Here is a 14,538-nt window from a genome sequence, read left to right as displayed (position 1 = left end):
TTTGAGACGGAGTCTGGCTCTGTCTCCCAGGCTGGAGTGCAGTGACCAGATCTCAGCTCACTGCAAGCTCCGCCTCCCGGGTTTAGGCCATTCTCCTGCCTCCGCCTCCCAAGTAGTTGGGACTACAGGCGCCTGCCTCGTCGCCCGGCTAGTTTTTTGTATTCTTTAGTAGAGACGGGGTTTCACCGTATTAGCCAGAATAGTCTCGATCTCCTGACTTTGTGATCCGCCCGTCTCGGCCTCCCAAAGTGCTGGGATTACAGGCTTGAGCCATTGCGCCCGGCCAATTTTATATAGTATTAAGATATAGCTGTGAAGAGTAATTTTTTTCTTCAAATCAGACTATTTAAAAGAATAGGAAATTTGAATTAGAGAAGGTATGAGGATAAATATTTTCCTCTTTTTGAGTTATATCCATGTAGTGTGTTTTCAATTTTTATTCTAGTGTATTATGCACAGTATTCAATTTTAAACCAAAATTTGAGGCTACCCAAAATGTTTGTGATGATGCAACTTTTATCAGAGTTTAAATACCTACAAATGTTCCGATAAAGTTCTGCATATGATAATCATAGCTAGAGGTTAAAGCAAAAGGAATAAATATTGAGGATTGAATTGTTTTAATGTAGGACACTGTGAAGAATGCACTAAAATTATGAACAAAATTTAATTTAGAAAGCTGTTACACAATAACAAATATGTGTGTTGTTATATATGTATAATGTTGATGCTGCGTATCAACTTATAGTATTTTAAGATGATACTGAAAATACTATACTTTGTTAAATTGACAAATTAAAAATTTTAGGCGATTTTGATGATTGTTACATGAGATTTATCCTTAGGTTTATTTAAGCAAACATCTCATAATTGTCTTTTTAATCCTTGCTCTACTAGAAAAATAGAGTAAATTTAAATATTATATCTTAGAGAAACGGATAATTTTGTTGGACCTCATGTTTCCTAATAAAATGGTAATATTTTACAGGCAGGATTTTATATGCCATAGAGGAGAACATACTGAAATAAGAGAACACACAGAAAAGAAAACACATGCTTTTCAAGATGTCTCCATTTTGTAAATTTGAAACCTCTTTTGAAATATATGCTTTTTTATTTCAAATCAAGAGATTTAATTAAAGAATCACTTGTCAACAGGCATCTGTGCATCTTATCACATGCAAATTTTAGAGACTAATATTGCCGAGCATAATTGGCTTAAGGAAATATAGTTTGGGTTTTGCTAATAAAAATAAAGACTAAAGATATTTCAGTATGTCATAGACTATATTTCAAAGTAGGTTTAGAATCTATTTTAAATGACCATACCAATAGAATATTCAGTTGCATCATCACTAACGGTAGGCTTAGGTTTGAATTTGGCCATAGAACTGGGATCTGCATATGAGTGAGCATCTTTCTTTCCATTTTAAATACTTGCTTTGTCAACATTAGGAAATGAACGCTTCCATATCCAACTGTTTGTAATGCATAAGTAAGAAATTTTCTTAGCAAATCAGTCAAGGACTCTGAAAAAGAAAAATTCATTATTCTTAGCTCTCCGCAGAAGATAAAAAGCAAGCTACATGCAGATGAAGAAGGAAATTTCTTTATCTTTCACTTTGCCTTATTTGCTTATTGTTTAAATGCTTATTGCCTTTTTGTCAGTATCTTAGTTATGGAAGAAATCTCTATTGCTGTTGTTAAATATTCTTTAAAATTTTGTTAAGGGTGAATTGTTAAGTACATCCCACAGGAACTATGACGGTGGATACCTGAACTAAATACCAAAGTTATTTTGGTAACTAATAAACCATAAATTTATCTGATACTATGTCATAAAACTAAATATGCAGTCATAACCTTTTGTAATGATTTAAACTTTAGGCAGTAAGCTTGAACCTGAGATAGAACAATTTTTTGAGGTTTCTTTTAGAGGTAAAAGAAACCACAGAGATCACTAGCCAGACCTTTCATTTTCTGTGTGAAGAATCCAACCCAATGCAGCCAAGCTAACCAACAACCTGCCAGTGATTTTGTCTAATCAACTGCAGAGCCAAGACCAGAACTTTCTTTTCTGATTACCAATGGAAAATATCTTCTCATAATACTTTATTTATAGGAATTCTATTAAAAGAACCTGAAATTATAGACTAGTTAAATATACCAGAAATTCCAAAGGACTATTAAAAACATCACACTTTATTCTAAAACTGTCCTAAAATAAATATACTAGCAAAAATATGAATATGATTTAATTACTTGGTTTTATTATTGATTTATTTGTTTACTTTTGTATTCTGAGAAATGTGCTCTACAACTGATTTAGATGGTTCAGGTCATTTTTCTCTAAGCTGTTGGAGAAATTTCAATGTGTTGACTTTTATTCACTGAGGTTAACATGAGTTTTCTGTATCATACCTTCATTACTTAGATAACAGTATTTAAAAATCATTATTGGGATATTTAAGTAATTGAAGTTTTAAAGAATTTTGGTTGCAAGGATATAGAGCTTCTGCCACTCTGTCTTCCACAAACCAACAGTATTAGAATCACTGAGGAATGTATTAGAAATGCAGTCTCAGCTTCCTCTTCCCAAGACCTAGACCTGCTGAATCACAGTCTGTATTAACGAGTGCCAAAGTGATTTCCTATGCACATTAAGAATGAAGAAGCCCTTATTTAAAGAGTTAGAAATCTCAGACCCTGATCTTGTTTGTTGTTTCCTTGTCTTTTTCTTTCTTGCCTTTCTTTCTTCACTCTCCCTTCATAGAAAATGAACGTCAAAACATCAGGATCTGCTTTAATAGTCAAAAAGAAGACAGTTCAAAACGATGTAGAAAGGATGAGAGGAAATACATGTTTTCATTCTGAGATGGCATAGGGGACTAACAAGCTAATGACATGTCTTTGGAATGTTTTTTAGCATCTAGCAGATCCACATTCTTTACTCTCTTCTGAGTTTTCCCCGAGTTATTACTCACATGGGTCCCTGCTCTCAAAACCAAGGTTGTGTAACTCTACTGAGAAGTGGAGTATAGGAGTTAATTATATAGTGTTGAATTTACAGAGGGTGAGCCACAAAGTAGCAAAAGCAAGAACTGCTTGTTCCAGTTAAAGACAGAAAGCAGAAAGGGGTTTATTGTTGGTTATGTAGCCTGGGAACCACTATGAATAACAGGCATTGTAAGGCAGAAGAGAAATTGTTGTAATTAAAAGCAAAGTAAAATACCTAAGGCCAGGCCTCCATATCCAGAGATGACTGTAGTGAGTAATGGTTTGAAAGACAAGCTAGTAGAGTGATTAAAAGCTTAGACTCTGAGCTAAAACTTTTCTTGGTTCAAATCCCAGCTTATCTTATTTCTTGGCTCTATGGCTGTGGGTAAGTTATTTAACCTTTCTACCCTCTTCATCTGAAAACAGTAGTACCTCTTCATAGGATTGTTGTAAATAATAAGTGAAAAAAAAATCTATGTAAAAAGTACTTAGCACAGTGTCTGGAACATAGTAAGTACTCCGTAAGTCTTAGGTGTTTGTATTTATTTATTTATCTTCTTAATTATTTAATACTTACTTGAATCAGCTTCCCTTTTACCTAATTACATGATTTTATGTGGTTTTTCTGGGTTTCAGCCATGGTCTGTGGCCGTAACAAAGAACTACAGCTTTAACTAAAGAAAATTGTCTTGGGCTAAAGAGTAAACATTTTTTGATCACCTCTGGGATAATGAGTACTATGGAAGACATGATGGTGGTGGTAGTGGGAGGGAGTGTGATGAAAGAAAATGAGAAATATTATACAATCCCTTGAGGCTTTGAGATTCTACATTGAAAGAGATGAGATATACACTTATGTGGGAGAAAAACCTGACAGATGATTCCCAAGCAACATATTCATATGTTGAAAATTATACCGTATAAATTAGAATGTTTGGAGTAATTAAAAGACAACTATCAATATTGGTCCTCAACAACTTTGATTTTCTTTGAATGTCTTCTACAAAGAAGGAAAAGAACTATTAGAACTATTAGGTAGAACAATAGTTTGACACGACTAAAGATTGTCTCACATCTGCTCAATATTTAACCTCTTTTTTTAAAGGATAGACACTTTTAAATCTTGATTCAAAAGCCAACTAAACACTAGAGGGCAGATTGTGAGAATGTAATGTGTTAATACAATTAAAATAACTGCCAGCCTCAACACTCATTGTGGTTATGTGAACATAAGTGCAAGCATGAGGGGGAAAGTTCCAAAGCTTGCTAACCTGATAGTGTTTTGTAATTTTATCATTCTACTTTGTGTTGACCACTTCTCAATACTTTTAAAAGAATTCAGGCTTTAGAAAAAATGGGAAAGTCATGAAAGTTTGTAGGTGCTCAACAAAAACATTATAAATTAGATGTTAAGCTGACACATTACAGAGCTTGAGATGCTTTCCATCCTGAGAAACTTAGGGAAAAAATGTGGCTTCGAAAATATGATTTAGAAATAGTCATATAGAAAACAATATTGGTTCCTTGTTCTCTATCCCTGTGGTCCCCACTGCCCTCTGCCTGTTGAGGGCAGTGTTTTAGAAAGGTGTTCTGTTTCCTGGCCTAAGAGGAGAAGGATGGGAATGGATTTGGGCTGTTGAAAGATAGAAATAGGTGAAGTAGGTGGCAGGAAGTCACTTGGCCACAACTGACATTTTAGGAAAATGAAAAGACCTTGAACTAGGGCTGCTGTGACAATAGGTTGACAGCTAAGAGGTGGTTCTCCAAATTTATAGAATTGTCTGCCATGGACATCTTTTAAAAGGAAAAAAAGCCACTGTTATAAGCAAGCCGGGCCATCTCCATTTCTAGCAAGTGAAAATGAGCATCTTTCATTGGATGGTTAAACATTGTTTTGAGGATCACTTGGGAATGAGCTAATTTCTTTCAGCCTGCGATCTGCTTCAGATGTTTGGTTCATCATCTCTGATCTTTCATCTAACCTGACTTTCTTTCTCTTTGCTTCTTTTCTGCAGTGCTCATGTACCCCAAGTCAGCAATGTATCTGCAACTGGAGAGTAAGTTATTTGGGTTGGGTTTTTGGGCTTTGGGTTTTATTTTTAATGCCCTTTCCCACTTATTAAACAGAAAAAAAAAAAAAAGCAAGTCTAATGGTGTACAGTATTGGAAGATTCAGATAATAAGCAGCCAGTGACTTTTAAACTATATAGAGGAGAGGACTACATAGCTTTTCTTATTTGAGCTTCTGTATGTGTATTCCTACAGACGACTCCAACATTAGAAAATACGAGCTTTTTGTTTACTTCATTAAAAATAATGCCAGGATCATTTAATATTAGCAAGTAGTCTAATGTGCTTTGGGAGGCATCTTGCAATTGATAATGTAATTAAAGGTTAAACCATTAATCATGTCTTTACTCCTGCTTAGTTCATTTGACTGAACCTACATTGACTGAGTGCCTGCAACACACCAGGTACATGTTAGATGTGTAATGTCAAAGATGCCTTGGGCCCTGTCTTCAAGGATGTTACAGTCTAATAGGGATGCAGAAAAGAAAGCAAGTTAGTGATGGCAACAAGTCCCTGGTCCACAAGGCAGTGACAGTACTCTCTTAATTATGTCATCACATGCCATTTCCTCCAAAGTCTTCCACTGACACTTAGACTAAACCTAAACTCCAATTATCAGTCCTTGCTAACGCCTCTGACCATATTGCTCATTACACTTCAGCCACAAGACCTGCTGTTCCCAGGGAGGGCCAACCTTATTGCTGCCTCAGAGACTTTGTGTTGGCTGTTCCTCAGCCTGACCAGCACTTTCTTATCATTCACTCCTTGTTCAAGTGTCATCTTATCCAGGATTCTATTCCTAACTACCCATATTCACTTGCCACCACTTTACTCAGTGTTTTAGAGAACTTATTACTATTGGAAATTACATTATTTCTTTATTATCTATCTTGCCCTACAGGAATGTAAGCTCTGTAAATAGAAGGAGCTTGTCATGTTCATTGCTATCTCCCTACTGCCTAGAAAAGTGCCTGGCATATATTAGGCACTAAGTAAATAGTCATTGAATGACGGAACAGCTCCTGGCCCACATATGTTTCCATCACACGTACCTGTTCTCCTTACTTGCTGGGACATGAGTGGGCCTTTTTGGAGCATCTTCTCTTGGCAAGGATCAGGTGTAGGAGGTGGGGTGGATGTGGTGTGATAGGGAGAAGAGAGAAGAATTAGAAGAAGCACTAGTTGAAATGAATTTGGATCTAACAGGATGAATTTCAATTTTTTCAATTCCTTGTTGGGAGAGAAAACAATCAGAGGGCAGGACTGACCTCCTTTGGCTTTGTCAGTTTCAAAGATATTCAAGAACTGCACCAAGACGGACATATTCTTGCCTTTTTCATTTCCTAATAACCTTTCCTTATGGGTCTTGTATAGCTTGGAAAAGGTGCAGGGTTGTTCTGTTTAGGTATTTCAGTTTCATCTGGATGTTTGGTATGTTGTAGGAGGCCACCTCTGACATAATGCATTTTATGGCTTCCTCATGAATGTGTTATTTATATATTGTGTACATCTCTTATGTGTATATTAATTTACTCACAATCCTCTGTACTGCAATTAAATAATCTTGAATCATTTGACACATGGAGTTCTATGTATAAAAGTTCTAATGCCCAAGTTAATTGGACTATACTTCCTCCTGATCTTAAAATATTTTTAATAAAATTTGAATAAGATAACTATGAGTGGATTATAAAACTGCATTTGAAAAATCTGAAATTAGTTAAGTTCTCAAAACACATTTTATTTAAGTAAATGCTATTTCTCAGCCTGAGCATTTAGAATATATATATAGTTCTTTTTCAAGTGAAGAGAAACATGGTTTGAGGAGTCAAGAACTTTCCACACCAGCTTATTTGGAAATAATGTGGTGCTAAAAGAAGGTTTACACACCTTGAAAGATTCTACAGCTTTAAAAATGATTCCATTTATAGCTTACCATGCCCTTTTCAGCCCTTTGTGCTTATCTATTTTCCTCAGGCTGAACAAAGTAAATCTATCCTTCCAATGTCAATAATATGTTTTGGGGTGTTTGCATGAATGCAACTTTAATTATAAACATCACAATTTAATTGAATAGAGGTTAGGAAAGATTATGCCATGCTGTTATGAGTTCTAATTGTTCTGGTGAGTTTTTCCCCCAAATATCATTATTTTCATATAATTTGCCTTAGATTCTAAATAGATAATAGGCATCATAAAATTATTTGTGCCAGTTTGCTTTGCAAATCACTCTTTCTTCCTCTGTAGAATTGGTATGAAATTGCCTTTGTGAGAATAGGTCTACTATTATTCTATGAGGGCAAAAAAAAATCTTTCCTCATTCTACCTTATATTAACTGACCCCAGTTTCCTGAATGCCTCATAATTGTTGCTAGACTTGCCATGAGCATTTCAGCAATACTAGCTTCACGAAGATGAGAAAATTATTAAATTGGCAGAATTGTTTTCATTTACTTTTGGTTTTAGCACATAATGCAGATATTTTTTAGATTAATGCCTCATCATTGCTCATGAAGTTCTAAAGACCTTCCATTGGAAATACAGGTGTTCCCAAAACTGTAGGCACATATTTTTTTAAGGTGATCACTGACGAACTTGACTGCTTGAATGACTCTGCATTCTTTTTTGCCAGACTCTTAGAAAGAACCATCCGATCAGCTGTAGAACAACATCTTTTTGATGTTAATAACTCTGGAGGTCAAAGTTCAGAGGACTCAGAATCTGGAACACCATCAGCATCTTCTGCCACATCTGCCAGACAGCGCCGCCGCCAGTCCAAGGAGCAGGATGAAGTTCGACGTGGGAGAGACAAGTAAGTTGGCATTGATTCTTCCTCTTACTTGAGTTTTCTCTTCTTTTTAAAAATACACACCCAAATTAGTCACTGTGTTATAGTCGTACCTCCTGGTCCTCTCCCATTTCAGTATTTAGGTTAAAACTTTAAGAGTTTTCAGTTTGTCTATTCTAAACTTAGCTACATTTGGAAATTTATAAGTGATTGCATAAATATTTCTGTTTCATCCAGACATTTGGTATGTTGTTAGAAACCACCTCTGATTGAATACACCCTATGGCTTCCTCATAAATATCTTATTTAGAGGGATTCTGAACCATGGGTAGAGAAAGTTACCATATGCTTGTCCAGAGGTATTTTTTTTCTTGCTAGGCAACATTAAGTTGACTATTTAGACTTGTTTATGAAGCAGCTGATTTCTCCATTATATTTATGTGATTAAATAGTCAGATGTCACTATAATACTCTAACATTTGATTATGTTTTAGCATAAGAAAGGTTAGGCTTAAATCTACTCAAAAAATGAAAAGCCTAAGTTCTTTATTATAATAATCACTAATTTTAAGGCATTCCCATAGTATGAATTTTAAGAACAGTATTACAAAGAGCTTTATTCTCCATGAAAAAAGATTTAATAAAATACAGATGAGCAATTACCATTTATATTATTTAATAATCATGATTTAAATTGTCAAGGAAAATAAATTTATATAGAGAATAGACTATGCAGATATTCATATATTTTCCCTGAAAGTTCCAAGGTTATTTTTATTGATTGTAGCCTTTAGCCTCTTTATGGTGGTTGTTTTGAACTCCTTATTAAATGTCAAAAACTAAACTGAACCAGACCCTAGCCCCCCTCATTCTTTTTCTTTCTTTTCTTTTTTAATTTTTAATTTTTATGAATATATAATAGTCATACACCCCTCATTCTCATTCTTTTTCACCTAGACTCATAATCTACATTAAACCCTTTATGGAAAAAGCAAAAAAGCTTTGTTTTGTTTAAAGAAAAACACAAAAGATAAACAGTATAAATAAATTTCATGCTGTATCTCACCGAGATGTTTAAGTGCTATATTAGCAAATGTAACTTTAGAAATAAAGCAGTATCAATAATATAACCCACTGATTTACAAGTAACATATGCAGTACTTTTCAAATAAATTCTCATGGAGCTGGTGGATAGAATAGTTGTAATATTTCATTTAGAAAATAGAAAAATTATAATACAGGAGATATTTACATTTCTTCTACTCCTGTGGCATGACATGAGATATTTACATTTAAAATTAGCTACTGACATGTTTATAGAAAATGTTTAGAAATATAATTAGTTTGTATACTACCTCTAATATGTTGTAGAGAAAGCACAAATTATTCATTTGACACTGTTCTTATCCTCTGCCTCATTTTTTGCTGAGGAGTATGTAGCAACATTTTGCATTTTAAAAATATCCTCAGTGTGTCACGATATCCTGCTTTCCACCCTCTTTGTTTGGACAGAGGGCTAGCAGGTGGAAGTGGGAAGTGGTGGGGAGCATGAGAGAGAACAGAGTGTGATGGTGCTGTTGGTGGATGCTTGGCAGCAGGTCTCGGGGAGGACAGTGGAGGTAAAAACAGATGAGGGCCAGACAGGGCAGGGAAATGTGAAGCACAGCCTCACCTCTCCTGAAGAATTTAAATAGAGAGCTTCCCAAGCCCAGGGACATTTCTAGCATAAGTTATCTTGATTGTTTTTTACCAGCAACATCAGGAGAACAAAAGGAGATGGGGAATGGTAGCTGAGTGATGGTCTGAAGACTATACCCAGGAAACCCTAGCCTTTCCCTTAATTGTTCTTCTCTTGGTATTGCCTTCACCACTCCTGGTCAAATTATAGTTGGGCATTGAGGAAGAGAATCTTGGGGTGCAAATAGTACCTAACCTGACACATTGTGACACAATCGTGTCTTGATAGTCCTTCAACTCCCAGTCCATACTGAACGGCTTCTCTTAGCTCTCCAGGTCTTTGGAAGACTGAGACCCTTATCTCTCAAAGCCCCCAGATCCCCTAATTTTGTCTGGTCCAGCTTTGACCGCAGGTCAGTAGTCATTTCCTGCAACCCTTCTCCCCTCATCTTCATGCTGGGTTCTGTCATCCTTTCATTCAACTTCTTTGATCCAGCGTTCTCATTCCACTTATTTCTTCCCACCTCCACTCTTTTCCTTTTGCTCATCTGCTTGCTTGAAATACTTTTCCAGCGGGCTGATTCTTTCAGCATCTCCTCTTCGGTGTCAGAATTCTCTTTTAACCTTCCTTTCAATGAGCCACCACCATAAACGTCTTCTCCAGTATCTCCAGGAGAGTCATGAACATGTCATAAATTATAAGAAGGTCAAGAATCATTAATATAGCCTACAGTCAATGAGTTTATCATAGTATATGCTTCTATACAATTGATTCATTTAAGATTTTTCACAAGTCTTTATTCAAAAAATAAGGAAAGATTAAGCTAGGCTGTAATATTCTATTCAAAACTATAAGCTTTTTGAAGTGGTTAAAAAGTGTTTAGAAACATAGGAATCTATTTATATTATTATCTATTATTTTGCCTCTAGTAACTTAGAGATGCAACAAATTAAAAAGCATTCTTGAAGAAGCCAATGATGACTATATTTCAAGATGAGTAAAAGAGTCAGTAAAGTCGTACTAAAGTCATCATGGCCAATTTTTGAAATAGCAGTACCGAAGATAGACGAAGACTACAAATAACTTCATTCATAGGTACAAATGATTTGTTATTTGTCTGAATTCATAAGGAAATATAATCAGACCTATATTACTGTTTGCTACTATATAAACATAAAAGTTTAAACATGAAATCTTCATTATGTAAAAATATTCAGCTAAATTCATTTAGTAAAAAATTTATCTGCCAAGTTTATGGAAATGTGAAATTTTGGTGATGGGTATATGGAAGTTTGTTGTGATAGTGTCTCTACTTCTGTATATGTTTGAAAAAAAATCATAATAAATATGTTTTTAAAGCAAAGCATCATTTAAGTGAAAATGGTTTTCAATCTTCCAATAACACAATGAACTGGAAAATTGATCCAAATGTTTCTTTGTTATATAAAGACTATATTAAAATCCTGCAAAGTAAAAGAAAGCAGGCTATATTTGGGGAATAATAAATAGTTCAGCATTGCCAGGACATTAAGTAGGTATGTAGGGGTGAGGAGAAAATCCTGAAAAAATGTGGAAATAAATCTAGATAATGAAAGTGAGAGGTCCAGAGATCTAAGTTCAGTCAAATCCAAGTTATGTCAAATATGATTGAAATCTGACAGAATATTGCAGGAAGGAATTGAGTACACCTGCTCCATCTAAGATTAGATTTAAAGAAATATAATCATGTGTTTTATACAGAGCTGTATCTAAACAAAGTGCCTCCAAAGTCTTTAACAGTGATAATTGAGGACCCAGTACTATAAGGTGATTCAATGATGAAAAACAAATATTGCACCCAGCCTCTCGGATCTATAGTGTAACTGAAATTAGAGTTCAACAAAGTGAAGTAGAAGAGACACATGGATGCCCGTAAAAGCAAAGACTTTCCTCGGGGGAGAACAAGATTTGCACATGAGCACAATAGCATGGTCAGATTTTCATATATTTATTTTGACAGGATTTATTCTAGTCATTCATTCACTATTCAAAAAGATCATAAAATAAATTTTAGTGTCTTATTTTTTAAAATAGTTTTTAGCTGTTGTCTTTAGTCTGCTTGGGCTGCCATAACAAAATACCACCGACTGGGTGGCTTAAACAACAGAAATTTATCTTCTGATGGTTCTAGAAGCTGTAAGTTCAAGGTGAAGGTGCTAGAAGTGTCTATTTCTGTTGAGGCCTCTCACATTGGCATGCAGTGGCTACCTTCTCACTGTGTCTGCTCGTGCCCCTTCCTCTGTCTGCACACTCCTGATGTCTCTCCCTCTTCTTACAAGGACATTAGTCCTATTGGATTAGGGTCCCACCCTATGACTCTTTTAACCTTATTTACCTCTTTAAAGGCCCTGTCTCCAAATATGGTCACATTGGGGATTAGGACTTCCAAATGTGAATTTTGAGGGTACATAAGTCAGTCCATACTAGCTTTCAAGCATTCAAGGTCCTCCATTTAAAAGTTGTAATTGAGGCTGGGCGCAGTGGCTCACACCTGTAATCCCAGCACTCTGGGAAGCCAAGGCAGGCAGATCGCTTGAGGCCAGGAGTTTGAGAATAGCCTGGCCAATATGATGAAACCCCGTCTCTACTAAAAATACAAAAATTAGCCAGCGTGGTGGCACATGCCTGTAGTCCCAGCTACTCAGGAGGCTGAGGCAGGAGAATCGCTTAAACCTGGGAGGTCGAGGTTGCAGTGAGCTGAGATCGCACCACTGCACTCCAGCCTGGATGACTGAGCAAGACTCTGTCTCAAAAAAAAAAAAATGAAAAAAAAGTTAAAATTGGACATGTATGCCAAAAACTAGGTTAATGGGTACAAAAACATAGTTTGCAAAAGACCTAGTATTTGGTAGGACAACATGATGATTAGAGTCAAAAATAAATTAATTGTACATTAAAAATATCTAAAAGAGTGTAATTGGATTGTTTGTAACACAAAGAAAAAATGCTGATGGAATGGATACCTCATTTACCTTGATGTAATTATTATGCATTACATGCCTGTATCAAAATATCTCATGTATCCCAGAAGTATGTACACCTACTGTGCACACACAAAAATTAAAAATAAATAAAAAACAAACAGAAAAAAAGGCTAGGAAAAAGTATGAAGAGTGATAAGAAGATAGAATTTAAATAGTAAAATAAATAATTTTTGAGTTTTAAAATTAGATCAAATTCATCCAGCCACCCACAGAAGGCACTGCTCTCAGTGCGTGGAGGGGAGAGATTGAAGAGCATGTGCATAAGTATACATGCTTGCATTTAGTCCGTATCAGCTGCTCCTCCTGTCTTCAATTACTTTGTACTTAGAAAATCTCATAAATGTGCATAAATCTTTTACATAATTTTACTAAATATATATATTTTCACATTAAAGTTGGAGAAAAAAGACTAAAATATGGAGTGTTAAAAATTACCAAAGAGAGTATAACTTTGAAAAGATTATGATAGTATTTAATTCATAATTTTGCCTCTGTTATACCCTGTCTAAAGATACGAATTCAGATTTCAGAATAAATATTTAATGTTATCTTTCATTTTGGGATATAGTTGAGCCAATAGTAAAATATGATATGTATTTTTTACTCTTTAGAATTCATTTATTTCACGATACAGTTTTAGGTGTTTAGGGAGGTACATTAACTCATTCATACCACGAAGGAGGAGAGTAAAGTCTCACTTATTTGTTCCTTACCAGCCATGATGCTGTGCTGATGGTTTTATTTGTTCCATGATATTGTTTCTTTTTTTTTTTTAACTCAGTTTGCTAATTTACTTTTGTGAAAACTTATTATAGGAATGCTTAAGATATTAATACTTAAAACTGTTTCATGAACATCAAATGAATTAAATTCTATAATTACAACATTCATATCTACTTCTACAACTATGTCATGAAAGATGTCTGTACTTGGAAGTAACAAATCCAGATTTCAGTTAAAATGCTTTATATTCCATACTTTTTATTAACTTATATGATTTCTACTAAGATTATCTATTACTAATTCAGTGAGATTGAAATACACATTGCTATACTACTAAAATGGAAGATATAATTCCTTTTTAGATTTTGCTCCATACACTGCATTAATTTATAAATTTGAAATATATATATATATATATTTAAACATCTACTGTGAATAATAGGAAATTTCTGTATAAACTTGCACTATTCTCCCTGTTTGAATACAAATTACTTTTAGTAAAATACAAAAGCTGTCCATTGGTAGAAACAGCTCTTGCCAATTTGCCTCTAGGAATTATTTCTCTTTCAGTTTGATTTGTTTGGCACCAAGCAGTCCCAGGAGTAGCACTCTGCTCAGATTTTGATCAGAGATGCAAACTGGAATTTCTGGGCACTCTTTGGATTTCCTAGGTATGATATGATGTAGTTAGAGTATCATTAAATGACCATTTGATCTTTTAAAATAAAATTAAGCTTTTTTCTCAATTCAAGGGGACTTATCAACAAAGAAAGTATTCCTTCTGGGTTCAACCACCTTGATGATTGTATTTTGAATACTCAGGAAGTCGAAAAAGTACAAGAAAATACTTCTGGTTGTGTTGGAGAAAGGAGCAAACCTAAACGTCAGAAATCCAGTACTAAACTTTCTGAGCTCCATGACAATCAAGATGGTCTTGTGGTAAGTGAATATGTCTATAAAATTTTACTTGTTAGGAAATATTACATCTCTTTGCTTTGCTTTGTAAAAAACTAAAAGTAATTTCAGTCTTCAGTTTTATAATGTTACAGAATATGAGTTCTGGAAGAGACCTTAGAGCTACTAAGTATATATATATATGTATTTCTTTTTAATAAATACAAAAATTAAGGCTGAGAAATGTTACATTCTACAGAGGAACGAGAGACACCACACACTCTGATTTCCATTGTTTTTTTCTCATTTTTTTCAAGCATTTTTAAATTTTGTTTTTGAAATAAAATTGCCCATAAAGCATTTTT

The 14,538-nt window shown here is 34.7% G+C and overlaps 1 protein-coding gene across 5 annotated transcripts in view; it reads left to right on the top strand.

Moving 5' to 3' along the window:
* Nucleotides 1–14,538, top strand: part of FAM13A (family with sequence similarity 13 member A) — a 325,132-nt gene that overhangs the window by 256,013 nt on the left and 54,581 nt on the right. For 4 of the 5 annotated variants that reach the window (XM_023195427.2, XM_023195429.2, XM_023195430.2 and 1 more), the window contains 3 exons: nt 5,013–5,054; nt 7,700–7,879; nt 14,032–14,218. In XM_023195427.2, the coding sequence (XP_023051195.2) occupies nt 5,013–5,054; nt 7,700–7,879; nt 14,032–14,218 (409 nt within the window). The remainder of the gene's footprint in view (nt 1–5,012; nt 5,055–7,699; nt 7,880–14,031; nt 14,219–14,538) is intronic. The other variant, XM_023195431.2, reaches the window with a different exon arrangement.

The sequence above is a fragment of the Piliocolobus tephrosceles genome, chromosome 3 (assembly GCF_002776525.5).
Source record: "Piliocolobus tephrosceles isolate RC106 chromosome 3, ASM277652v3, whole genome shotgun sequence".
Classification (NCBI taxonomy): domain Eukaryota; kingdom Metazoa; phylum Chordata; class Mammalia; order Primates; family Cercopithecidae; genus Piliocolobus; species Piliocolobus tephrosceles.
The sequence above is the reverse complement of the archived record's forward strand: the minus strand, read 5'-3'. Positions and strand labels throughout refer to the sequence as shown.